Source organism: Eublepharis macularius, chromosome 8, assembly GCF_028583425.1.
Source record: "Eublepharis macularius isolate TG4126 chromosome 8, MPM_Emac_v1.0, whole genome shotgun sequence".
Lineage (NCBI taxonomy): Eukaryota > Metazoa > Chordata > Lepidosauria > Squamata > Eublepharidae > Eublepharis > Eublepharis macularius.
The window spans coordinates 122,585,539-122,611,727 of record NC_072797.1 but is presented as its reverse complement, the minus strand read 5'-3'; the positions used below and the strand labels follow the sequence as shown (position 1 = coordinate 122,611,727).

Sequence of the window (26,189 nt, the reverse complement as noted above, 5' to 3'; positions counted from 1 at the left end):
TCTGACAACCCTAGTTATAATTTTGGAAGAACTCCATTCCCTACCTTAGCATGTCTATCTCGATTTTCTGCCAGTTGAGAGGTAGGAACAATTTGAAGCAGAAAACAAATTCTGTAGTAAACAAAATAAAGTATTATTTGGAGAGAAGCACCCTCATACAGTCAAAACAGATCGGATTTCTAACATATCTGGGTATCAAGCTCAATTTTATAACACTGAAAATACTGAACAGCTTTAAAAATGTTTTATCATTAAACACATTATCACATTTTATGACCAAATGATTAATATTTAAACAAGAAACATTCTTAAAAATGTTATATATGTCTACAGTAAACATATAGATTATCTAGTTATATTAAATAAAATTTCAAAGCACATATTTTAAGTAAAATATTGCCTTAAAAACATTCCACTTAGAGCCAAAACACACGTTAAGAAATACCTAGGTTCAGCACGTGTTCTCTTACCTCAAGGTTTGCTGGGATCTGTAGGCATCCTGGAAGCTTAAAGTTTAGCATTTACAGAGCAGCAGGGAGGGAAATACAGGCACCTGTATTTCCCTTCCCCTTCCTGCTGAACCTAGGTATTTCTTAACGTGTGTTTTGGCTCTTATTCTCAAAGGAAAGAAATCGTAGTTTTTTCTCCTAGAAATCCCCAATTTTTTCCTATTTTTAACAACATTTGATTTATATACTGGCCTTCAGGACAACATAATGCCCACTCAGAGCGATTTACAAAGTATGTCATTATTATCCCCACAACAAAACACCCTGTGAGGTGGGTGGGGCTGAGAGAGCTCCGGAGAGCCGTGAGTACGTGACTAGTCCAAGGTCACCCAGCTGGCTTCAAGCGGAGAAGTGGGGAATCAACCCGGGCTCTCCAGATTAGACTCTCTCTCTCTCTCTCTCTCTCTCTCTCTCTCTCTCTCTCTCTCACACACACACACACACACACACACATGCACGTATTTTTCTGGTTGTTTTTCAGACTTTTATATTTCTACCTGCATTATACACAGCCTTAAACAATCTTTTAACTCTTAAATATGAAGTAATTGCTACTTTTAAAAAAATCATTTACATTTCTGAAGATGAGGTAGACAGAAGAGGAGCTATACAGGTATGAGCAGGCATGTTTTTCAATGACTGCAGTCATCAGGAGCAGGACGCTGGTTTCAGTTTGCAACCCAATGTGTATTGCTTTATTTTTTCCCCATATAAGTGAATAGCTTTCATTTTTTTAATATGGGAAAAAGTGAAGCACTTTATCTATGACATTTTCAATGATGGCAAAACCTCTGGGTAGCCTGCGTGGCCATATCAGGCAGGAATCCTATAGGGGGTATGCGCGCAATGCATTTCTACAGGCAGAGTAGGGATCGCCAGGGGCCCACAGTGGTGAGCAACTTCCTGGCAGTTTGCCCACTGGTTGCTGGTGACTGGTGGGTTTCAAGCCACTTAATGATTGCCCGCCACCAGCAGGCACCTTGGACACAAACGTGGCGTGCATGCTCCCAGCAGACACGGCGATGTCACTTCCAGAAGTGATGTCATCACGCACGCATCGGGAGCGCATGCATGCAAAGCACGCAAGGATTATCAACTAAGTGAGCGCCAGGTCGCCCCTCCACCTGGCAACCGTAAGGCAGAACACACTCAAGTGGACTGCACTCCCACCAGAGAGCCTTAATATATACAAGGTCTTCTTTCGTGTACGTCCGCAATCAAAATAATTGACATTTTACTAGTATGGAATAACTTCTACTCCCTTGATAAGAAAATTAAGAGCAACCTTGGTGGATCAAACCGCTGGGCTATGTACATCATCCTGTTTCACATAGTGGTCAAATAGATGCCCCCAGAAGGCCAACACTTTCGCTGGATATTGCCCTACTGCCTCTGATCTTCAATGAATTAATTAATTATCAGTTAGCTCAGTCACACCCCATAGCTTCCTTTTGGATCTGTTTATCTTGTTTCAGTTTGCAATTTTCTATATTGTATTTTATGTTAACCCTATTTTTGCTACCCAAGAGTAGTTGGGAGTGGTCCTCACCCACTCTAAATGAATCAATTACTCTTTGATTGGACCTTGTTTTAAACCTGCCTCTGTTTGTAACATCTACTCCCCCATCTTTCTATTATTAATAAAAATGTGCCTAACAGATGTACATTTCCTGCATCTGATGAAGTGAGTTCTGACTCACAAAAAGCTAGAATTCCATTTGACTTTATGGTGCCACTGAATTCCTATATCCTGTGGCCATGAATTCTACAAGTTAATCACTCTATTTCTGTATTAATTTGGCAAGATTTTCACCCCACCTTTCCCCCTTCATAGAACCACCAAGGTGGTTAACAAATTAAAGCAAATTGAAATCGCATCTTAAAAGCTGTTAAAATCCGCATGAAAATAAAACAATTTAAAACTATAGTTTAAAATGGATATGAAAGATAAAAACAACAGTTAGAACATTGGGGAAGGAGGGGGTATCATTGAGGCAATGACAACAGGAACAAGAAAGTCTTCACCCACGGGTCGAAAATGGTAACAGAAGGGAACAAGTGAATCTCTCTGGGGACTGAGTTCCAGACTCGGTGACACTTCCGAGAAGACCCTAATCTCAGAAGGCGGTGTCACCTGAAGCAGGGTCTCCGAGGATGACTGCAGGGGTCTGGTAAGTTTGTAAAACCAGCATAAAAAGAATCATAAGCGGCCTGTGTGCAAAGTAGTTCCCTCTTCCTTCCAGCTTCTTTCATGGCTACAATAGAAAGTTTTCCGTTTTGCCACATAGTGGAGTAGTTAAAAACATTTCAAGGTTGACTCTCTCTCCAGAAGTAATAAAAGAGCATACATCCCCTCCTCAGTTCATAAGAGAGCAAGCAGTCCTTCAGTTGAGTAAAGAAGTACTTTATCCTAATATTATTGTAGAGGGAGAAAAAGATCTCTGTACCCTTTCTTGGGTTGCCAGCCTCCAGGTGTGGCTGGAGATCTCCCGGAATTACAACTGATCTCCAGGCAACAGAGGTCAGTTCCCCTTACGGTTGCCAGCTCCACATTGGGAAATTCCTGGAGAAAAGGGTTTTGGGGAGGGAAAGGACCTTGGCATGGCCTAAGTCCATAGAGTCCATCCCCCAAAATAGCTATTTTCTCCAGGTGAACCGATCTGTTGCCTGGAGATCAGTTATAATTCCAGATCTCCAGCCACTACCTGGAGGCTGGCAACTCTAGTTCCCCTAGAGAAAATGACTGCTATGAAGGGTGAACTCTAAGGCATTATACCCCACTGAGGCTCCACCGCTCCCCAAACCCCGTCCTCTCCAAGCTCCACCCCGCAAATCTCCAGGAATTTCCCGACCTGGACCTGGCAACTAGCCAGGCAGCGTTTTCTAAAACTCTATCTTATCCCACGTTCTGTTCTCACACGGTACAATCCTATGCAGTTAGGCCAGTCTAAACCCACTGAAATCAATAGGTACAACTTTAGATTGGTCTAGCTTTGCATAGGCTAGCACTGACTGAGCGGATAAGCATCCCTATTTTACTCATACACAAATCCATCCATTTTCCAGAGGATTTTTAAACAGCATCCTGTGTAGGAGCATGAAAAGCTGGTTAGAGGGTAACTAATCCATGCTCAGCGTTTTGTTCCTGAATAGTCCCCTCGGGCCCCATTTTCTGCAACTGCCACACTGGGCTGTACACGAGGCAAACATCCTTCTAGGTAGAAACTCTTCAGGCTGCTACAATCACCTTCTGCAGATAGGGGGAGAAACTCTTAAAAGATTTTTTTTTAAAACGCTGACCTGCTTTTTTCCACGACCCATTCCGGAGAGGAGGATTCATCACCAGCCATGGAGGTCAGCATGGACTCAGGTCAGTGCCTCCCCGCACCCCTTAACCCCCCCATCTTGTAAGAATATATAGGGATCGGATGAGGAGAATGCAGGAGGGAAGGATTTTTCAGAGGATGAATAAAGAAAGATGGGGGGCTGCCCCCTCGCCCCCTTGGATTTTAAGGCTCCGAGGCATGTGGAGCTCTTTTGACTGAGGGAGTGGAATGAGAGGATAGTACAGAGAAGGCGGAAGAAAATAGATGCAGAGATGGAGGGCGACGACGACGGCTCAGCCTTTTTCTAAATATAAAACTAAAGCCAGGCCGGGGAAGGGCGTGTGGCCGAGATGCCCTCCCCGGGAGAGGCCGAGAATCGCGGGGCATAAGCGCCGCTCGCCGTCTCTTGCGGTGGTTGGCGTTTTAGGGGAGAGTCACAGGCGGGAGGAGGAGAAAAGCAGCCACCAGCCCTTTTCTCTGCGGCTCGGTTTCCAGAGGAGGAGGAGGAGGAGGAGAAGCGACGGGGAAGAGAAGGGGGTGACGGCAAAGGAAGCGGGGCGAGCCCCGCCGCCATCTCGCCCTCCTCCAGCCCCGCCGCAGCCGCCCCGCGCGGAAGGGACCGGCCGACGCTTCATTCTCCCTCTTTCTCTCTCCTCAGCTGACAACAACATGGCTGCGGCCGCCTCTGCTGCCCAAGACGAACTGAGTAAGTGCGCGCCTGTGGGGGCCTCGAGGCGCGCGTGGGGAGCCTGCAGGGGCGCCCCTTCCCCTCCGTCTCGGCCCTCTTGCCCCGGTTTTCCTCCCCTCCTTCGGGGGCGCCCTTCTCGCCCCAGGGGAGCGGTCGGGCCTCCTCTCGGGGGCATGTTGTGTGAGGGGGGCCTTGCCGAGGGCGGCTCGCTTGGGAGAGGCTCCCGTGGCGAGGGATGGTTGGCGGGGAGGAGGGCGGAAAGCGAAGCGAGGTTGCCTTGAAAGGATGTGCGAGAGGAGGAAGAGGGAGGGCGAGGAAGAGCGTCGGCTTCTGTTGTGCAAAGTCATGTCAGGGAAATTGAAAGTAAAGCTCCCCTCCCCACCCTGCTTTCATAACTGGCCTCTCCAACCCTGATGCCCCCCCCCCTTCTGTTGCTCCTCCATTAAAATATATATTATTATTTCGTGATGGGCACGCCGCGCCTCGTTCCTGTTAGGCCAGGCTCGGCAGTGCCTGGACAGGAGGCCTGCCCTCGGGAATGGGTGGAAAACTCATTGAATTGGCCCTCCTTCCACCCCGCGACTCCCGATTGTGGTCGCAGTGCCGCTGCTGCTGCTCCTCGATGCCTTCTTACGCAAAGGGCATGGCGATCGGGAGTCATGACTTTGCTTTTCCGGATGGATATCCGGTTCAAGGAATCTTACCGATCCTCCGGGGCAAATGCATTGATGGGGAGAGAAAATCATCTCAACTTCAACCCCCCCCCCCCTTTTTTCTTTTGCAACAGAACTGGCCTTGAATTTTTCAAATCTTTGCAAAAGGCAGTGCCCCCCCCCCCAAACCAATGGATGCTGCCAGTGCCCAGGAAGCGTGCCCTTTTCTAATTGCCTGTGTCTTGTCCACTTATTTTCTATTGACCTGCCAAGATCAGTGCCCCCCCTCCCCGCCCCATATTAAAGGGACTGGGGCCTTGCATTTGCCGAGGTGTGGCATACTAGGGAAGTGATTCTTTGCGACAGGAAACTTCTGCAGCATGTGGTAGCGAAGCAAGCTGGGAAATGTATTCTTTTTGGGCCTCCTTTGAAAAATGATTCTACGTTGGTCCCTTGCCAGTCTTCTACGGAAGAGGATTCAATCCTGTGTATAATTACATGGATTTAGTTGGATTGAGTAGTTTTGAGTAAAGATGCATTAAATTGTGCCAGTAGTTGCTATTTCGATGCTGCTTGCCTAAGACATTGCTTGAATGAAATCTGCTGGTATCTAGTTCTTTCCTTTTATAATTATATTTGACTTCTACATAACCGTTCTCATCGCCTCCACCCCAGAGTTTCCAAATGTTTGAAATTGCATGATTTGCCTCTGCATGCGTGCCAGAGTTTTGTGCGATGCAACTGTACATAAAATTGATTTTTGTTTCTCTCCAGAATGGTTGCCTTGAGGCAGAAGCAAACTTCCCCCCTCTATATAATTATCTTTTGAAATGTAATATATCAAGTCTCCCTGCTTATACTTGATTTTGTAAGCTTATAACAAAAATATTTAATAACACTTAGCATTTATATAATTTGTGGGTAATATTTCAAAGCATGTCTAGCTTTGCTGTATGTTCTATAGAGATCTAAGGAATTATAATGTCCTGAAACTGAGCAACATTTTTGGTTTGGAAACCTTCTTCCCCACACATTGCACACACCCATGTAGTATGGAAAGTAGGTGCCTTTGGTCCAAATTGAATAGTGTTGTTGATATCTTTGGTGACATGTGACACAACTTCTCTCCTGTGCCACATTGTGTCCTTTATTAATTATTTTTCACTTCTTTACTAAAATCTTGGATTTTTTTAAAAAAAACTTTAAATAGTGATGCATTCTAGGAAGGCTTAAATGTTATTAATAGAATCATCGAGTTATAGAATTGGAAGGGATCTCCAGGGTCATCTAGTCCAACCCCCTTCACAATGTAGGAAATTGACAACTACCTCCCCCACGACACCCCCAGTGACCCCCCATGCCCAGAGGATGGCAAAACATCTCCAGGATCCCTAGCAAAACTGGCCTGAGGAAAATTGTTTCTTGACCCCCAAAGTGGCGATCAGCATTACCTTGGGCGTGTAAGAAGGGGCCACAAGAACTAAGCACTGATGTAATTCTTCCTGTCCTCCCTCTCATGATTTGCCTAGGATTTGCTAGGAATCAGCATTGCTGTCAGATGGCTGTCAAACCTCTGCTTAAAAACCTCCAAAGGAGAGCCCACCACCTCCCGAGGAAGCCTGTTCCATTGAGGGACCGTTCTAACTGTCAGGAAGTTCTTCCTAATGTTTAGCCAAAAACTCTTTTCATTTAATTTCAACCCATTGATTCTGGTCCGACCTTCTGGGGCAATGGAAAACAACTCCGCACCATCATTTTATATGACAGCCCTTCAAGTACTTGAAGATGGTTATCATATCACCTCTCAGTTTTCTCCTTTCCAGGCTAAACATACCGAGCTCCTTCAACCTTTCCTCATAGGACTTGGTCTCCAGACCCCTCACCATCTTCATTGCCATCCTCTGGACATGTTCCAGCTTGTCTACATCCTTCTTTAACTGTGGTGCCCCAAAGTGAACACAATACTCTAGGTGCGGTCTAACCAGAGCAGAGTAGAGTGATATCATCACTTTGTGTGATCTGGATATTATACTTCTATTGATACACCTCAAAATCACATTTGCCTTTTTAGCTACCACATCACACTGCTGACTCATGTTCAGTGTATGGTTTACTAAGACTCCTAGATCCTTTTTGCCAAGGCAAGTCTCCCTCATGCTATAATTATGCATTTGATTTTTCCTACATGAATGCAGAACTTTACATTTATCTCTGTTGAATTTCATTTTATTTGTTTTAGCCCAGTTTTCTAGTTTTCATCCTGTATCCTAACTCTGTCTTCTACCGTATTTGCTACCTCTCCCAATTTAGTATCATCTGCAAATTTAATAAGCATTCCCTCTATTCCTTCATCCAAATCATTTATAAAAATGTTGAACAGAACAGGTCCCAGGACTGATCTCTGAGGCACTCCACTTGCCACTCTTCTCCAAGAGGACGAGGAACCCTTAACAAGCACTTTTTGGGTGCGATCTGTCAACCAGTTACAGATCCACCTAACAGTAATAGGATCCAAACCACATTTTACCAATTTGTCAAGAAGGATATGATGTGGAACCTTATCAAAAGCCTTACTGAAATCAAGATAAACTATGTCTACAGCATTCCCCCGATCCAGCCAGGTAGTAACTTTCTCAAAAAAGAGAGAAGATTAGTCTGACATGACTCGTTCTTGAGAAACCCATGCTGACTCTTAGTAATCACAGCCATCCTTTCTAAATGCTCAAGGATTGACTGATGATTTGTTCGAAGACTTTTCCACATAGCCATCAAGCGTCATTGTCAGTAGTTACTCAGATCCTCCTTTTTCCGTTACTTGAAGATGAGGACAACATTTACCCACCTCCATTCTTCTGGCATATCCCCTGTTCTCCAAGAATGCTTAAAAATAACGAACAGAGGCTCAGAAATTATATCAGTGAGTTCTTTTAGTACCTTTGGATGCTATTCACTTGGCCGTGAGGACTTAGTTTTATTTAAAGAAACTAGGAGTTTATGTACTACCTCCATGCCAATCCTAGGCTGTAACTCCCTACCCTCATCATGTGTTCTGTTATTGCCATGTTGAGCACCATCTCCCTTGCAGGAGAAGACTGAGGAAAAGTAGGAATTGAGCAGTTCTGCCCTCTCTTCATTGCCTGTTACAGTTTCACTTCCCTGTCCCTGCAATGGGCCTACCGTGTCCTTGCCCTTTTTCTTTGAACATAAGCAAATAACTCCTCTCAGTTGTTTTTAGCATCTCTTGCTAGTCTATGTTCTGCAAAGGTAGCCCCATGTATAGCACACTGCAGTATACTAGGCCAGTGTTTCCCAACCTGTGAGTCAGGAACCAAAAGTAGGCAGCGAAGCCTTTGAATGTGGGTGCCGGGCCAGCCGTCCCTGACGGTGGCTCCTGCACTTTGCACCCTTCTCTTTCTGTCCTCTCCTTCCTTTCTAGTGTCTCATATTCTCACTTTGTCTTCTCCTTTGCAATAATAACGAGGGCTGAAAAGTTGTCTCACGACTAGTAACTTTACGATAGTAGATAGAAGAAGGGGGAAAAGGCTATAGAGTGAGCGGGAGCTGTTCCAACACTTGGAAAAGTGAGAGGAGGACAGAAAGTGGCATGTGTCCGCACATGCTCTGTCTTGACACTGCTTCTTCGTTAAGTCAACCTCCTGCCCAGCCCCCTGCAGTGCTTCACTGCCCTCTGCCTACTATGGGAGACGTATCGCACTGAGCCACTTGCCATTCACCTGTCTGCTGCCATCTGCCCTCTTTCTGCATCTCCTAAACTTGGTGCCCCTCTCCACACCTCCTTAATCTCTTGGACCAGCCCTGTATGGGGTCACCATATGAAGTAAATTTGGACTTGGGGTCACTGTGCCAAAAAGTTTGGGAACCACTGATCTCTTTCCACTAGAGCAATGCCCCACTACTTCATTAACCCCCTGCTCCCTAAATTTTGTTCTCCTTTATTTTACAAGACATTTATAGCCCTTTAAAGGGTGGGGGAGGTAAGAAAGGTGTTTCTCTGAACCAGGCGTCTCCTCCCCACCCTCGAGTAATTTGCGGGTAGAGCGTTGTGGCATGTATGGATCATGTGTGGTGCAAGAGCGGCTACAGCTTAAACTTGAATGGTTTTTGAAACATGGGATGATGAATGAGAAGCCAATGATGGAGCTTCTTTCCAACCCAGCATCACATTTTCTTGAAAATGGAGATTTGGGAGGAGGGGGGTGCTTCTTGCTTTAACTCCAGTGATGTGGGAAGCGTTGCACTGTGATGTCAAAATGGCCCCACAGTTCTGTAGTACCTCTTTTATTTCCAGTTGGTCCCCCGTCCATCCCCATCCTGTGTCGCTTTTTATTTTCTACCATGTTAATTCCTGTACCTGCAACAACTGTCATCAAGATATTTTCTTGCAGTTCTTTTAAATCCCTAATTAAAATTCACGTATTTCAGATAGGGTTTTTTAAAAAAAATATTTACTTCATTTCTACCCCATCTTTTCCCCCCAGTGAGGACCCAAAGCAGTTTACATGGTTCTTCATTTTTTCTTCACACAACACTGTGAGGTAGGGTTGCCAAGTCCAGGTTGGGAAATTCCTGGAGATTTGGGGAGTGGGGCCTGGAGAAGGCAGGGTTTGGGAAGAGGAGGGGCATCAGAATGGTATAATGCCATAGAGTTCACCGTTCATGGCAGCCATTTTCTCCAGGGGAACTGATCTCTGTCACCTGGAGATCAGTTGTAATTCCGGGAGATCTCCAGCTACCACCTGGGGGCTGGCAACCCTACTGTGAGGTAGGTTAGGATGAGAATGTGTGATGGGCCCAAGGACATTCAGCAAGCTTCTGTGGCAGAGTGGGGATTTGAACCTGTGTCTCCCAGATCCTAGTCCACCACCCTGCTGGATCCAAGATTGGCCTCAGATTGGCATTTTGTTTATTTATATTGTACTTTGTACTGTAGTAAGCTGCTTTGGGCCCTCATTAGAGAGAAACCGGATATCCACATCTAAGTAAATAAATGATCTTATTAATGATATTTTGATGGTCTTATTTTTATAGTCTTCTAGGAGGATTGTAATGGTGGGTCTGAAGGGTGGATTAGAAATATAGAATTAAAATAGATGGGTAAGGCATATTTTCTATGTTTTGGTCTGCCTTGGAGAGTACTTAAGCATTATTTCATTCCCATATTCTATACAGTGTTGATTCTGTTGTGCTGTTTCGTTTTCTTCCTACACTGTTCTCTTTTATTAATAGAAACAGGGAGAACTACTAATCCCAGGTCACCACACACTGGCAAATTTGCTTCTTTGCCAAAGGTGTTTGTTTATTATTATTATTTGCTGGATCCTGGGGTGAAAGTTGTTAGGATCAACAGCGCAAACCTTTGACGCATTTTAAAATAAACTGTTTTTAAAACATGAGTTTTCCCCTATGGCTATAGTGTTTGCTCTCTCAAAATGATGGCCTAAGGTTTAAAGTAATTTCTTAAATAATTTGTGCAAAAAGGATTACTGTTGCAAGTCTTCTAACACACTTCTGTTTTAAAAAAAAGTCCTTTCTGTGGGCACGCTCCTTGGATAATTTTGTGCTGACCAGAATGGAAATGGTAATGCATGTTGTTTGACATGTCCAGAGCACACTACTGCTTCTGCTGTATGCTGGATATGATGTTCTGATGGTGTTCTGACATGGTCTGAATAATCTGCAAAACATCTTTCTGAGATTTAGGGTTCCCAGCCTCCAGATGGTGGCTGGAGATTTCCCAGAATTACAACTGATCTCCAAGTGACAAAGATCTGTTCCCCTGGAGAAAAATGGTTGCTTTGGAGGGTGGATTCTATGACATTATACCTAGCTGAGGAATTTCCCATCATGGAGCTGGCAGCCGTGCTGCGATTAGTGCTCTCATTGGGTGATACCTTTGCACCATCACTCTGGCTATGAGACACACATATATAGACAGAGATGGAAACAGTGAAACAGATGTACACCTTCACATTCTTGGTGGTGGCTCCAACATAGTGGAATGGTCTATCTGAGTCTTAAGAAGGCCTCCGCACTTCTGTTGTTTCGTTGCAAAATGTGTTCAGGTGGGCGAAGATTAATTTGCTTTGGTAAAATGACGAGACAATTTAAATGACTCTTTTTTTAAAAAAAAAAATTGAAAGTCTAACCTTATGACCGTACTGCCAATGCCTGAAGCTTTGCAAGTCCTAAGAAGAAGGTCCCACTGGCTTCTGTTTTGGGAGATTCCTTTCTCTGTCTGAGACAAGAACTGTTGCCATTTGGAGTAGACAGTACTGAGCTAGAATGACCAACAAATTGTCTTGATGTGAGGCAGCTTTATATTTTTATTTATTTAGTCTGCCTTCCTCACTGATGTTCACATACAAGTGATATATGTCCTGCCTAGAGGGCAATCTCTGCATTTTAGATTATTTGTTAACCATCTTTGCATCCAAAGATCCTCAAGGTTCTGTATAACCAGCATACTGAATTGGGCTCAGGTGCACATGGGAAGCCAAGATAGCAAGAGTATGATCTTGTGTGGTCACTTGTTCTTATACGATCACTTTAGCTCATCCCAGTAAGGTCTCCTGAAGTTGGTTCTGTGTTACCTTCAAGAATAGCTCAACATAAAGAACGTTATAATAATCTTGTCTGGATTTTACCAAGACGTGTGTGACTGAGGAAAAGTTGACCACAGCAATTCCTGGGAAACTCAGGCATTATAGGCAACTTTCCAATCTGTTTGTCCAAAGAGCTCCCCCCCCCCCCCCAAACTGCTGTCTGAAGTTTTGGAAGGTGATGTAGAACGAACTGGATCTAACTTCAGTTGGGAAGCAGTTGCTAGAATATAAAGATGGACCTCTGTTCATGACCGTAATGCCTCTCCAGGGTTTTGAAATGCTGCTGCTGGTCCCTGCCTTGTTTCTTTGAACCTCCAGAACTGCTTTTAGTGGAATAGCTGCTAATACTGGTATAACCTTTTGCCAGATCAGATAGTTCAGAAGCTATGTTGGGGTAGGCAAAACATGATGTTAATGCAAAGCAGAAGCCCTCCTTTGCAACACACAGCCCAGATTGTATTGCTGGGTTGTAACCAGAGCTTTTTTTCTGGGAAAAGAGGTGGTGGAACTCAGTGGGTTTCCCTCAGAGAAAATGGTCACATGGCTGGTGGCCCTGCCCCCTGATCTCCAGACAGAGAGGAGTTTAGATTGCCTTCCACACCACCAAGCAGCGCGGAGGACAATCTAATCTCCCCTCTGTCTGGAGATCAGGGCGCGGGGCCACCAGCCATGTGACCATTTTCAAGAGGTTCCGGAACTCTGTTCCACCGCGTTCCTGCTGAAAAAAAGCCCTGGTTGTAAGGATGTTTGTTCGTTTGTTGGTTTCGTTCTGGTATGACAATTAGTGGGTAACAACTTGCATATGGACTTTGAATAAGGAAATTGATGGAAGAGGTGCCTTTTGGTAAGGATGCAGGCTTGAGGCCAGAAAGACTGTGATTCTTAACACTGTGATGTAGTGTAGATACTATGATGCAAAAAATTGTAAGAAATGACTCACAGATGATAACCTTCTTTATCCAGTTACATTCCTCGTGCAAGATGGGCAGCTTAGAGAGGCTAGATACTTCATTCTCTAAATAACATCCTGTTTGGTGTTAGAAACATATTACCAGTACTTATTCTGCTTGAATTTGAATAGATTAAAAAGTAGCAGAAAATAACATACTCAATAAATGAAATATATTTTCTCACCAATAGAAATCCACGTAGAGTTATTCATTATACACGAACATTTCATTCCTGCAATTCTCCAAAGTGGTGGGAGCAGGGGGCACAAAGTTTGGTCTGGCTTAGTATCCACCCTCTATTTTCAGTTATCAATAATTTCTCTCTCCTCTGATGCTTTCAGAAAGGTTGTGGAGGGGCAATCTCGTATTTCACTTTGTGCATGGCTTTGGAGATGGTCAGAATCAGTAAGAAGTCTCTCTTGGTGTTTCTAGTCTTTCCTATCCCTGGAGCAACCATGGGCGCTGGGGAAGGTTGGAAACATCAAGAGAGACTCCTGTTGTTTTTAGTGGAAGCCTGGTGCAAAATAGAGAAGAGACCTTCCCATTCATTCCCTGTGTGTTTTCTGCACGTGCCAGAGAGTCAAAGAGTTGTGGGGTTTGTCTTGAGCCAGCCATAGTGCGAGACACGTTCCCTTCTGAATTCTCTGTGATGTATAGAGAAATCAAGATCTCTGTGCCGGTCACCTAAGGGGATAAGCAGCCAATGATAGCCAGAATTAAATGTAGTCATGTTTGTGGATTCCTGGGTAGGGAGTAGGGTTGCTAGGTCCCCTCAACCTCCTGGTGGGAGGTTGGAGGCCTGGCACTTATCTTGTGTGATCCTTTTTGCTCACATGCACAGCGCTTGCACACTCCCGGCCTGCATGATGACGTCACTTCTGGGAAGTGACATCATCTCACAGGCCACAGGCCACCCTGGGAGCATTCCTACGCTCCTCAGGGGGCCGAATCGGGCCCAATTCAGCCCAAATTGGGCTGCTGTGGAGTGCAGAATCACTCCCGTGCTCTGCAGTGGCAGGATTTGGCCTAAATCTGGCCCAATTTGGTCCTGAATCTGGCCGAAACAGGCCCAAATCAGACCACTGCAGAGCAAGGGAGTGTGCCGCGCTGCCCAGGAACACACCTCAGTAGGCATGTTCTCCTCGCTAGCCCGGGAAGCAGGGGTGAGGAGTGGAGGGGGGATCCCCCACCCGCGGAGAGGGACTAGAAACCCTAGTAAGGAGCAAGTTTTATGAAGCAGGAAGCTGTAGTCATCCCCTGTTATCAGTCTAAGAAGACCCAGGATACGTATGTCTGCTTTTATTTCATAAGGAGCAGGTAACCTTGCTCTTGGAAGAAAGATTATGCCTCGGTGGAATGACAGTAGAGAGGAGATGGAACTGCCCTCGGTTGGATGTGCTGATTACTGTTTTGGCTTTTGAGGCCAAAAATCTTTGAAATAATAAATCTGTTAGTCTTAAAAGTGTAATGATGCTTTTTTTTTTTGCTGCAACAAATGAGCATAGCTACTCCTCTGGAATGTATATGATAAATGGAAGTATATGGAGAACTAATTCATTCTGTGATTAATCTTTGAAACCAAGCTTGGAGGATAGCTGTTCTGCTATTCACTAAAGATTTTTTAGTTCTGAATTCATTTTTTTCTGTATCTTCCTTTTTTTTTTTAGATCAGCTTGAACGTGTCTTCTTACGACTTGGTCATGCTGAAACGGATGAGCAACTGCAGAATATTATATCCAAATTTCTACCCCCTGTACTTCTGAAACTTTCCAGTACGCAAGAAGGAGTACGTAAGAAGGTATGACTTGCAACATGTTAGTGTTCTACGACTATATGATTTTTTCCTGGTTGGGGCAAGTTAGCAGAGCACCACATCCCTTTTTTAGCCAAAACTTTATTTTGAACTGGTGACCTGTTCCAGTTCAGGAAGATAAAGACAGATTAATGTCATTTGTCTAGGTTTGGTTTGTCTGGTATGATCATGTATGTAGGCAACAGTGGCTGGGTTGGGGGGAGTGCAAGACATATCTCAGTCTCTACCACAGTCCATCAAGAAAGGGGAAGATGTTTACTTGTGTACATGAAGGCAGCAACAGAACTGTTGGGGCTGCAGCTGCACACTTACACAATGCTGCAGCTATGGCTCCATTACTCATTGGTAAAAGCAGGGCTTTTTTTCAGCAGGAACACGGTGGAACGGAGTTCCGGAACCTCTTGAAAATGGTCACATGGCTGGTGGCCCCGCCCCCTGATCTCCAGACAGAAGGGAGTTGTCTGGAGATCCGGGGGCGGGGCCACCAGCCATGTGACCATTTTCTCCGAGGGCAACCCACTGAGTTCCACCACCTCTTTTCCCAGAAAAAAAGCCCTGGGTAAAAGTGTCAATGATAAGGCATAGTACGGGTGCTGCCTTGCACTCCCCTTTCAGAGATGTACACTGGTGAAGGCTGGGATATTCTCTGTACCCCATCATATGAGTTTCAGCTGGTAGGTAAAAAGAATGATATCTGGGAGCCTTTCTGAAAAAGGTTGAATATAAAGAAATTCTTGAGTAGATCCCCATATAATGTGTTTTCCGGGGTAATCTAGAAACCCTTAGCCCACTGCATTTTAGATCTGGAAAAGTGCGACAGAAATCTGAACTACTGAAGTCAGAGGGCATATTTTTCTCACTTTCAGGTGATGGAATTGCTAGTTCATTTAAATAAACGTATCAAAAGTCGTCCCAAAATCCAGCTTCCTGTGGAGACTTTGCTGGTCCAATATCAAGATCCTTCTGCAGTGTCCTTTGTTACAGTAAGGTGTTTTCTTTCTAAAGATTTTGGCATATCGGCCACTGTGGTCTCTTTCTGAAGTTTTGATACAATGTGAAATGGTACCTAGGAGTCTCATAAACATAACACTGATATATTTTTATCTCAAATACTTATGCCACAGGAATGGAAGCGCATGCAATAAATGTTGTTCATGTAACATTATGGCTTGTTGTTTACGAACAGTGACATTCTTCTTCGAAGGTTTTGCTGTCAAGTAAAAACCCAAACGAGTTTAGGAGTCCTTTGTTTTAGTAGGTTAATACATACCTAGAAAGAGTCTGGCAAGCTTGATCTCTGAGTATTAAATCCTACATCTAAGTATATATGTAAAGTTTCTTAATTTTTCTTTGTGTGTGCTATGTGTCATCAAGTGGCGATCTCTGTGCTGGTCACCTGAGGGGAAAAGCCGTCAGTGATTGCCCAAATGAAATTTATGGTCCCCACTAGCAATCACATTTGTGGATCTCTGGGCAGGGAGCAGGTCTCATTAAGCAAGCATTTTATTCAGGAAGCCATATCTTCATCCCTTAATATCATAGGACTTATGAAATTGCTCATTCTATCTATGTACTAGCACTTTAGTACAGCCTTGGGTGTTGCTTTTGCGTTGTATGAACTTGAGAAGCAGCTTGTGTATATAAGTATACATGTCTTTAAATCATTTTCTAAATAAGTAAAAATATTATATAAGTATTGGCTGGTCTTAGTTTTCACGAACATTTTTGGTATTTTCTTTCATAAGGAGCAGGTAACCTTGCTCTTTGAAGAAAGATTGAGCCTTGAATGAAAGACCTTCAAAATGTCCTATCACGTTATAGCTCTTGATTGCTACGTAAAAAAAGTGGTTTCTAGTGATTGCTTTTATTTTATTTAGATCTATATTTTTATATTATATTATTTAGATCTGTATTATTTTATTTAGATCTACAGCATGTCTCATTCTGTTATGAAATTTCTCAAATTAAAAAGATTTTCAGGAAATGAGTTTGGCATTGACAAATTCCCAAGGAATTACATTGCAAAAGTGTTGGACAGCCACCAAGGATGCATATGCTTGCTTTTTAAAAAAAAATTGTCCACAGGTGGTATGGAATGTTTCCCCAGTTAATTCCAGTGATTGTGGTGTGACATACAGGTGGACATGATCTTTTAGAGATAATGAGCCCCCCCCATTAAGGATTTTAACAGTAAAAACTAACCCATTGAGTTGTATATGGAAGATTGCAGGGCTGGATTGCTGATGTAAATGTGGTCTGCCTGGGTGATTTTCTGTTCCATTCAGCTTCATTTAGAGAGCATTTCAGTAATCCAGCTCAAGGTTATGAGTCTTGTCAGTGTTTCTGGTGTACCTGGTTAGTTGTCTGGCAAATACGATGGAATCTGGATTGAGTGTCTCCAAACATGCTTATTGTTATTTTATTCAACCTATACAGAGATTTGTAGGGATGCTCTTTTTCGGGCATAGATGCTATTGAAATACATTTTGTATTTTGGCAGAATTTTACGATCATATATGTTAAGATGGGCTATCCTCGTTTGCCTGTGGAAAAACAATGTGAACTGGCTCCCACTCTGCTTACTGCAATGGAAGGAAAACCTCAACCCCAACAAGACAGGTATGAGGTTCTGAGCTTTACTTTTCCCATGTCTTAATTTTAATTGTGCTGCTTGAATATCATTGTTTTCATTAACAGGCCTATTGCAGTCTAAGGCTGCAGGTACAGATTCCAGAAAATCAGTGGTACGGCTCTCTTAGGACTCTACCAGTTTTGACTAACACACTTAGGATCACGTGATTTGAATGTTTCTCCAGGAGAAAATTAATCTTAATTTAAAAAAACAAATTTGTTAGAAAGTAGGCTGAGCTAGAATACTCTTTGTGCATTTGCAGTCTGAAGTGGTACAGTACCAGGAAAGTTGCAGTGTATAATTAATGTGGATGTGTAGTTTGCCACAGTAAGCTACCTTGAATCCATCATAGGACACAAGGCAGGTTAAAAAATGATCAAGATGTCCTGTGGCACCATAAAGAAACATGAGTCAGAGCTCACATCTTTGGACGCTATGAAATCGTATTCCACATTTTTATAGCAAGAATCACCAAAGAGGGAAAGGGAAGGGAAGAGTTGAGGGCAGAGAGCAACTTGGTGTGAATCCTGTCATAAGTCTATCAAGTGTGATTCTCTGTGTGTAAGAGTGGGTTGGATTAGGTTGTTATATATAATGGATGATGAGAGAGGTCAGAGGTTCCAGTTTTCAGTCATGGAGTATTATATATTTATTTTAGTTTTATCCCACCCTCCCCGCAAATGGGCTCAGGGCAAGGTACGTTGATTAAAATACAACTTAAAATCAGTCCTAAAAACAGCAACAGATAAAATACTGTACCCCTTTCGGGCAACCAGCGTGAGTGGACTGTCCAGTCTCCATACCTCTTGTAGAGGGAGGCCGGTGGAAGGCTCAGCAATGATGAGCTAAAATTAGCCTCCACCATATGCCTGGCGGAACATCTCTGTCTTACAAGCCTGCCTAAATGACACAAGATCCTTGCAGGCCCGAGTGTCCTCAGACAAAGAGTTCCACCAGGTTGGGGCCAGGACCGAGAAGGCCTTGGCCCTGGTAGAGGCCAGCCGAGCCTCCCTAGGGCCAGGGACCACCAGTAGATGTGTTCCGGTTGAACGAAGTGCTCTCTGGGGCACATACAGGGAGAGACGGTCCCTTAGGTATGCTGTTCCAAGATAAACAAAAGCTTAATTAAGTAGGATAAACAAACAACCATTAATCGAGGAGTAAGTAGTCTGAAGCATAAGAAAAGTAACTGATATCAATAAAGAAGAGCCAAATCAAGTTTCTAAATAACCGACCTAAGCAACGTATTCTGAAATCTGCCCGTTCACTTCTTGAAGATCAAGCTGCTCAAATGTGGCTTTTCAAAGCTTAGCAAATGGAACACTTTCGTATAAAAAGACAAATGTCCTGATTGTAGATTTGGACAATGTATTTGCATTTACATAAAGAGATGTCAGCCAAAATAAAGATTTAATTTTTTAGTCTTCTAAAACATTTTCAGTGTTTGCTTCTTGTGGACATGAATTTGCTTTTACTTTTTTATTGCCACCCACACTGGCTATCAGGTGAAAGCTGACAGGTTTTGAGGTGTATGGTCTTGCCTGGGTTTCTGTCATTTGTCTGGTTTGTGTTAAAAAAAAGTCTTTTTTGCTTTATTAAATAGTTGCAGTAAATATAATTGTTTTTCAGCCTAATGCACCTTCTAATACCAACCCTTTTTCACATGAAATATCCTGTTGAACCTCTGAAAGCAGCTTCTCCGTTTAATCTTGCTGAAAAACCAAAGACTGTACAGCTGCTATTGGATTTTATGTTGGATGTCCTCCTTATGCCTTATGGGTAAGTAGTGGTGCAGCTTGGTAATCTCCATTTTTGCTCAAGTGCCAGTATATGACAAGGATTACTATGATCACACGAAGGGCGGGGGAAAGGTTTTGTTTTCAAAACCGTGTTCTCTCACTACTTGATCTGCTAACGTTCTCTAGTGATCCCTCGAGGCCTTAACATTCTCCTGGAATGAGGTCAAATCTTTTACCAGTCACGGATAAGACTTGTCTGCCTCAAGTGAGTTGTAAGGCGCTGGGCGAATCACTTAGCGCTGTTAATTAAGAAAAGAGTCACCGTGGAGAAACTGCTGGAAATGAATCCATACAGAAGTTGTGGCTTTTCATGGTGGGTACTTATCTGGACCTGGCTCAGACATGACTTATGATTAGGGTCGCCAGCCCTTGAGTAACCATAAACTTTTGGGGAAATTCTAGTGTGTCCCGCGATGTAGTGATGTCACTTCCAGTTATCTGAGTGGAAGTGACCTTATAGAGTGCCATTTCAACCCTCCCTTTTCTCTGCTACCCAATCAAGTGGAGGCAGGGGGCCGAGAGTGTGAGGGTAGGCAACCTGGCCTTCCTACTTATAGTCCCAGGTTAAGGAAGGACAAGATTTACAGTGCAATCCTAAACAGAGTTACCCCAATCTAAGCCCATTGAAATCAACAGGCTTAGATTGGAATGACTCTGCTTAGGATGGCACCATTAAAGTGCCATCCTACGCAGAGTTACACCTATGTTCATTGGTTTTAGAAGGATTTAACTCTGCTTAGGTTGGCACTGCTAATCTGTTAACCAATGAAGATGGACTCTAATTTCTATTTAAATTCTATTTAAAACCTATTTGGTGGCCCCTGAGATAAATCAGTATGGGAAATTCTGTTATGTCGGTATCAGGTGAACTCCAGTACATCCTTCAGCAAGGAACAGACGGTTTATGTGACAAGAACCCACTGATCCCTACTTGCTTAACTCCGCTGTCTTCATAATTATTAATTAATTAAATGATAATATCTGAATTAATAATTTCTGAATTTGATTCATTTGATTTTGATCTCACACTTCTTTCAAGTGATACGTGGTTGGTTCTTCCCCTTTCCCATTTTACTCCCGCAGCAGCCTTGTGTGGAAGGTTAGGCTAAGACACAATGACAGGCCCAGTAGCACCCAGTGATTTTCATCATAGAGCTGAAATCGAACCCAGATCGCTCTTCTGGTACACTCATCAGTACACCATACTGGCTTTCTGTTTTACATTTTTTGAAATAACCTTGCTCTTCGAAAGGTGTAATAGCTCTTCTTTCATTTAAAGTGACGAGATTATATTAATTTTTTCACAGGGTTGTTATACTTTTGTATGTGTTGGATTTGTTGTTGAGCTGTTGGTAACTTGCTGTGGACCTTGTAGCAAGAGACTAAAACCCTTCTTGTAAGGAGTTATCTCTTCTATTTGCATTTCAGTGTATAAGACCAAAAGCGGGCTTCTCTGTTGTTGAGTGTTATTTTGATCACACAGTACATGAAATAAGTTCTTTAGAACTTGGCAGAGCAGGAAGCTGCTAGCTTGATTTCTGCCATGCTGCAGCACTGCCATGGCAGACAGCCTGAAATACAGTACTGCAGATACCCGCTGAAGGGCCACGTGTGACAAAGGGCCCATGGGCTTCCACTTGCTTGTCACTGAGACATTGACTGTACTGTTCTTGCTATGCCTTTCCCTTACTCCCCTTACGTATTTTTTATCTCCACTGCCCACTATTTCTTGTTAGATATGTATTGAACGAATCCCAGAGTCGCCAAAATGTGCCAGCAGGGCAGAGCTCTTCTTCTTCTTCAAGTAGCTCTGGAACTTCTGGGATCCCTCAGCCTCCCCCAGGGATGAGCTTTTATGCAGCCAAACGGGTAATTGGAGACAGCCCATGGACACCTGAACAGCTGGAACAGGTAAAAAGCCAAACTAATTGCTGCATAGGTGTGTCACATGGAAGTTGTATTAATTTGCTAAATGGATGAAGCTAACTTAATAAGCTGCAGGATTGCATACACCCTTCTTTCAGTTCCTTTTCTTTGCACACACTTCATATTTGTCCTATCTTTTTTCATCATGAGAAGTCACATCTGATCAGTGTTAGCCACAAACCTGGAGGTGTTCCACACCCTGCTTTTGGAAGCTTAGCTCCTCCCGACTCTTTAACCTTAGTGAAAGGCCAAGCTAGCATTATGTCTGCCCCAGCAACGAATATGGGAGAAGAGTGAGTAAACAACATTGCAATCCTAAGAAGAGATACATCTTTAAGTGCACTGAAATCAATGGGTGTGACTGTTTATGGTTGTGCTTTAAGTCATTTCAAAACGTGGCATACTTTGCTATTGTGTAAAGCAGGCAAATGGTTTGCAACATGAGTCATTTGCTTAGGCATGTCATGGTTTAAAAATGCAGTTTACATATTTCAGCATTTCAGAGAGATTTTTGGAACAGAGTAAATCTGCTACTACAATTTATTTTATTTTGTTCCCTAAAATATCAGCAAGTTAATGTGTGACTAAACCACAACCTGATGTATTTCTTTTTGATGTAAAATAGCTGCTGATCCTATTTCTGTTGATCGTATTTATTCAACGTAAGTTTTCCATGTGGCTAGAATGCTTATCTGTAGTTTAATAGGATGTCTTTTTGAATGAGAATATTATTTTTATTTTATTTTTATTTATTTATTTCAAATTTGTATTCCACCCTCCCCACGAGCGGGCTCAGGGCAGATAACAACATATTAAAAATACAATTAAAAATTCATGTTCATTAAAAACAACACATTTAAAACAGGATGGTGGACAGCCTTCACAGGGAGGGTTAAGATTTTATACACCCTTTTTTTCCAGGCTGGCGGAGGCCCAGCCTCAGTCATATGCCTGGCGGAACAACTCTTGTCTTGCAGGCCCGGCGAAAAGATAGTAGGTCCTGCCGGGCCCTATTGTTTAAAGGTGTTTTCTAGCTTAAACACATCTTACCTTCAGTTATATAGTGACCATCCTTGTGCTGGTGTGGCAGGCTGCTGCCAAAGCATTAGGCTGGTGTTTGTTTTTTTTTTGAGTCTGCAAAGCCAATCAGATCTCCAGTGGCCAATCAGAAGCTTTGCTGTGCAAAAGCCACACCTGGCCCTGCCCACTTTCTAAAAACACGTTGTAGGCACTAGGAAAGATATCAGTGGGTGCCATGGTGGCTATAGGTGCCACATTGGGGACCTCAGATGATTGGAGGTAGGAAATTCAGGGGAGGGCTAGTACTAGCAGAACCAAAAGTCTCCCTTTAGGAGACTTTAAAAAGGGGGCTTACATTTTCATGCACCGATTAATCTATTGCCCTATTTGAGGATAGGGAAGGATTTTCTCCTAGGCACTTATAGAAAATGTATTTTTTGCTAGTAGGATTCATATAAGTTGGGTAGATACTATTAAATTTCCCCTTTGACCTACAGGCACCTCTGAGTTCTTGCAGGTTAGTCTCTTTTTTTTAATTCTATAATCTGCCCAAGATGGGATAAGTTTCAAAGGTGCCAACCAATGTAAAGAAAATACTTGGGAGTGAAAAACAAGAACAAAATAGGTTTTTGGGGGGCGCAAACTCTGTCTTGTACCCCCAAGTGTTTATGGGGGTGGGGGAATGCAGAGATCTTTGGTTGCTCGTTTGGTAGTGGCAAGCCTAAACACATTTGCACTGTAGTTCATACAGGTATTACTGTCCAGCTGTCGCATCCCATGGCTCTAGTAAAAAATCTTCAGTTCAGTTGATATTACTTCTAGACCTTATCTCTTAATGGGCTAACCAACTTTTCTACTCCTTTCTGCATTGTTGGGCAGTGTAAATTGGGCATTGTGAAGTTCATTGAAGCAGAGCAGGTGCCTGAAATTGAAGCTGTCATACACTTGGTCATTGCGTCTAGCGACACACGACACAGTGTAGCAACTGCAGCAGATCTTGAGCTCAAAAGCAAGCAAAGGTAATGACTTTTAACTTTAAAACTTGGAATAGTTTTTTTAATTGAAAAGACAGCTGAGTTTTGAAAAATCTTCTCTTCCTAATTGTTAGTTCTTCATTTGTTGCAGTGTCGTGCATTGGATGTGTGTATGTGCGTTTAGTTATTAGCACATTTATACGATCCCTTCCCTTATTTTGTACCACTTCAGTAGTGGTTGCAATTCAGTGACTGCTGAATTGCAACTGATTACAAAGTTCAAGACAATGCATCCACCTGGATTGAATCGAGACCCCTGTTTCCTGTGTTATTACCCGTGCTGATCACTCCACACCTGCTACCCCTCCGTATATCCCACCTAATCCAATCATACCTGCTATTGTCATTTACTTGCACCTCATTTGGCATCTGAAATCATTCCGCTCTCCGAGATCTAGGGACAGACGGACTCATATTCTAGCTGTATCTGAAGAAGTGAGCTGTGGCTCACGAAAGCTCCTACCACAAATTTTGTTAGTCTTATAGGAGCTACTGGACTCTTGCTCTTTTCTACTGCTACAGAGAGACTAACATGGCTACTCATCTTGATCAGTAGTTTCTGTTTCCATATGTCCTAATACACAGAATGTGTGCTTGTTTCTTTTAACTAAGCATAGGGAGAGACAGAGTAACCTTCTACTTCCTAAGCCCTGGCAGAAACCTGTTTTTTTCCACTAGTTGATTGTATGGGTGTGTGTGTGTGTGTGTGTGAGACACCCCCATCCTTGCACTTACCTGCTCTGTTGGGACTTTCAGGGCAGGCTGTGCAACACTGGGTAGCCTCTCCTGGCTGTTGGCAAATTGGGTGGTTGGCCCAGGAGTGGCAGATGGGCAAGCTGGGGAGGAGCTTGCTTGGTTGCCAGTGGCAAGCTTCAGGCCCTACAGACTCTGCGCATCTCTTGGAGGGGATGTGGGGATTTTGCCACAGATCTCACTGGGGAATGGGAGGCAGGAGGAGGCCTGCAGTGAGCAGCCCTTTTGAGTCCTTGGGGGAGGCTGGGTCCCCAGTAAAGAGGGGCCAGCCGGAATCGGTAGTCAGCCCTGGGGGCCCCTGGATCCCTGTTAATTTTGGCAGCAGAGCTGCACAAGGGTGCAGGAGCACCTGGAGCATCTTCAGGGCTACCTCATCCTTACCAGCCCAGAGACCGTCCTATGAGATGTGCGAAAGGGGCAGCCCTATGGGGAGGTGAGAGATGGGGGGAGTAGCCGTCATCCACAGGCAAGCAAACAGACAGAGAGAGCGATGGTTGTTGTGGGTTTTCCGGGCTGTATTGCCTGGTCTTGGCATTGTAGTTCCTGACGTTTCGCCAGCAGCTGTGACTGGCATCTTCAGAGGTGTCAGAGAGGTGTCAGAGAGAGACAGAGAGAGCATTGTTGTTCGACACAAACTTTATTAAACTGCCAAATGTGTGGAGGATGTCTGGACAGCTCACCCGGTAGGGGAATGATGCTTGTGCACGCAGCAGTTGGAGCCAAGAGCACCATTCTTCATGCTGCTTCCTTAGGAGCGAGTTTGAGTCGCAGGCTGACTGGGGAGCTGCTCCTGGGACTGTGCTGGAAAGGCAGTCATGAAGGATTGCCCGGGGATGAGACAGCCATGCTCCCGAGCCTCCTTGATAGGTTGTGAACCTGCTGAGAAAAGGAGAAGAGATATGTGCAGTAAGGGGCTCCCTGTCTGGGGGGTTATCTAGTGTGTGGGGTGGCTGTGATTAGGCTCCAGGGACGGGGCTCAGCTGCTGTGGGAGCACAAACAGATTAGTTGCGGCTCTAGTCAGCATCTGATGCTCCTCTGGGCCATTTGGGTGCGGCCAAGCATGGGTGGGAGATGGCTTTCCCTGTAACATGGGCGCTTATGGGCTAGGCCGTCTTTATTTGTCGTATAACGTTCTGTGGCTGTAGGGGGCGTTCCCGGGCCTGAAACAGCTTAGGGAGCCAATAAACTCACCTCCTGCCACACCCCCTGGTCTGCTGGTACAAGGGATTACACTGCAGATCCGCCTGAGTCTAGCTGTGGTGACCGAGCACAGGCGAGGGACCTGGGTGCAGCAGTGCCTGGGTGCTGCGCCATCGTAACGGGAGGTTATGACAGCAGAAAGGCCAGATATGCCAGTATAACTGAAAATCATCTCCCTGCGTATTTTCTGACACCCTGCCTCTTAGGACTGCACTGTTAATGTATGTCTGCTTAACTAGAACAAACAATTATATATCCGAAAGTACAATTACATAGTCCAAGGTCTAAAGAGTAACTTGCAGTGTATCCATTGGGATTTTTAATGAATGAATACCAGCCTGCTATTATATAGCTGTGGGGGCTAAGCTGCTGCTGCAGAAATGAATGCTGAAAGTACCCGTGGACTCACGCTGCTATTTGTGTCCCAGACATAGTCTATAATGCTCTCTTCTGCCTCTTTCCTCTTTGCATGCATCTGATGAAGAGAGCTGTGGCTCTCGAAAGCTTATGCTACAATAAAGTTGGTTAGTCTTAAAGGTGCTACTGGACTCTTTGCTGTTTTCCTGACAGTGCTATCCTAAGCAGACTTACACCCTTCTAAGCCCACTGATTTTGGTGGCCTTAGAAGGAGGCCTTAGAACTTTGCTTTAGTATTGTTTTTGTACTCTTGCAGTGCAATTTTTCCTGATTGGTACCCTCCCTGTATCTTTATAAGCTGCTAGTAAAGGTCATCAGTAGATAGATGTATGTATATTGTTGCCGTTATGGTTTGGCTTTTCTTATGATACGGATGTTTAAAAACAGACACGGAGAATGTGCATCGGTATGAACCCATTTCACACCACTCAGCTACAGAAACAAGTCTTCTAAGAGTCTCTCTACACGAGACGAATTACACAAGGACGCTCAAGTGAAGAGAGAAGCAATGTTAGCCGGGAAGAATTTGTTGATTTCCTCTTTGCCTTCCTGAAGGCTCTGTCAGTTTCACCTCCTCCTTCCTGAGACAAAGAGGAAATTAACAAACCCTCTGAGGAGCCATCTTTGCCTGCTCTAGAGAGGTGAAACTGACAGAGCCCTTGGCTCTGTCTTTTTAATTGCCCTTCCCGGCTAACATTGCATCTCTTTTCACTTGAGCATCCTCGTGTGATTCATCTCGTGTAGAGAGACTCTTAAGAGAGAGTCAATTAGGTAATAAGGTTAAAAAACACCAAAGCCCTGTTTTAGTTCCGTTTAAGGCTCATTTTAGGCAGTATATGATGGCA

The 26,189-nt window shown here is 44.0% G+C and overlaps 1 protein-coding gene across 3 annotated transcripts in view; it reads left to right on the top strand.

Annotated features, from left to right (window-relative positions):
- The first annotated feature begins 3,832 nt into the window (after nucleotides 1–3,832).
- The window catches only part of ECPAS (Ecm29 proteasome adaptor and scaffold), an 86,425-nt gene continuing 64,068 nt past the window's right edge, over nucleotides 3,833–26,189 (top strand). For 2 of the 3 annotated variants that reach the window (XM_054986319.1, XM_054986318.1), the window contains exons 1-8: nucleotides 3,833–3,879; nucleotides 4,494–4,541; nucleotides 14,417–14,547; nucleotides 15,429–15,545; nucleotides 17,063–17,181; nucleotides 18,824–18,973; nucleotides 20,730–20,904; nucleotides 22,819–22,958. In XM_054986319.1, the coding sequence (XP_054842294.1) occupies nucleotides 3,858–3,879; nucleotides 4,494–4,541; nucleotides 14,417–14,547; nucleotides 15,429–15,545; nucleotides 17,063–17,181; nucleotides 18,824–18,973; nucleotides 20,730–20,904; nucleotides 22,819–22,958 (902 nt within the window). In that variant the 5' untranslated portion in view covers nucleotides 3,833–3,857. Of the gene's footprint in view, nucleotides 3,880–4,493; nucleotides 4,542–14,416; nucleotides 14,548–15,428; nucleotides 15,546–17,062; nucleotides 17,182–18,823; nucleotides 18,974–20,729; nucleotides 20,905–22,818; nucleotides 22,959–26,189 lie in introns of those variants that run through there. The other variant, XM_054986320.1, reaches the window with a different exon arrangement.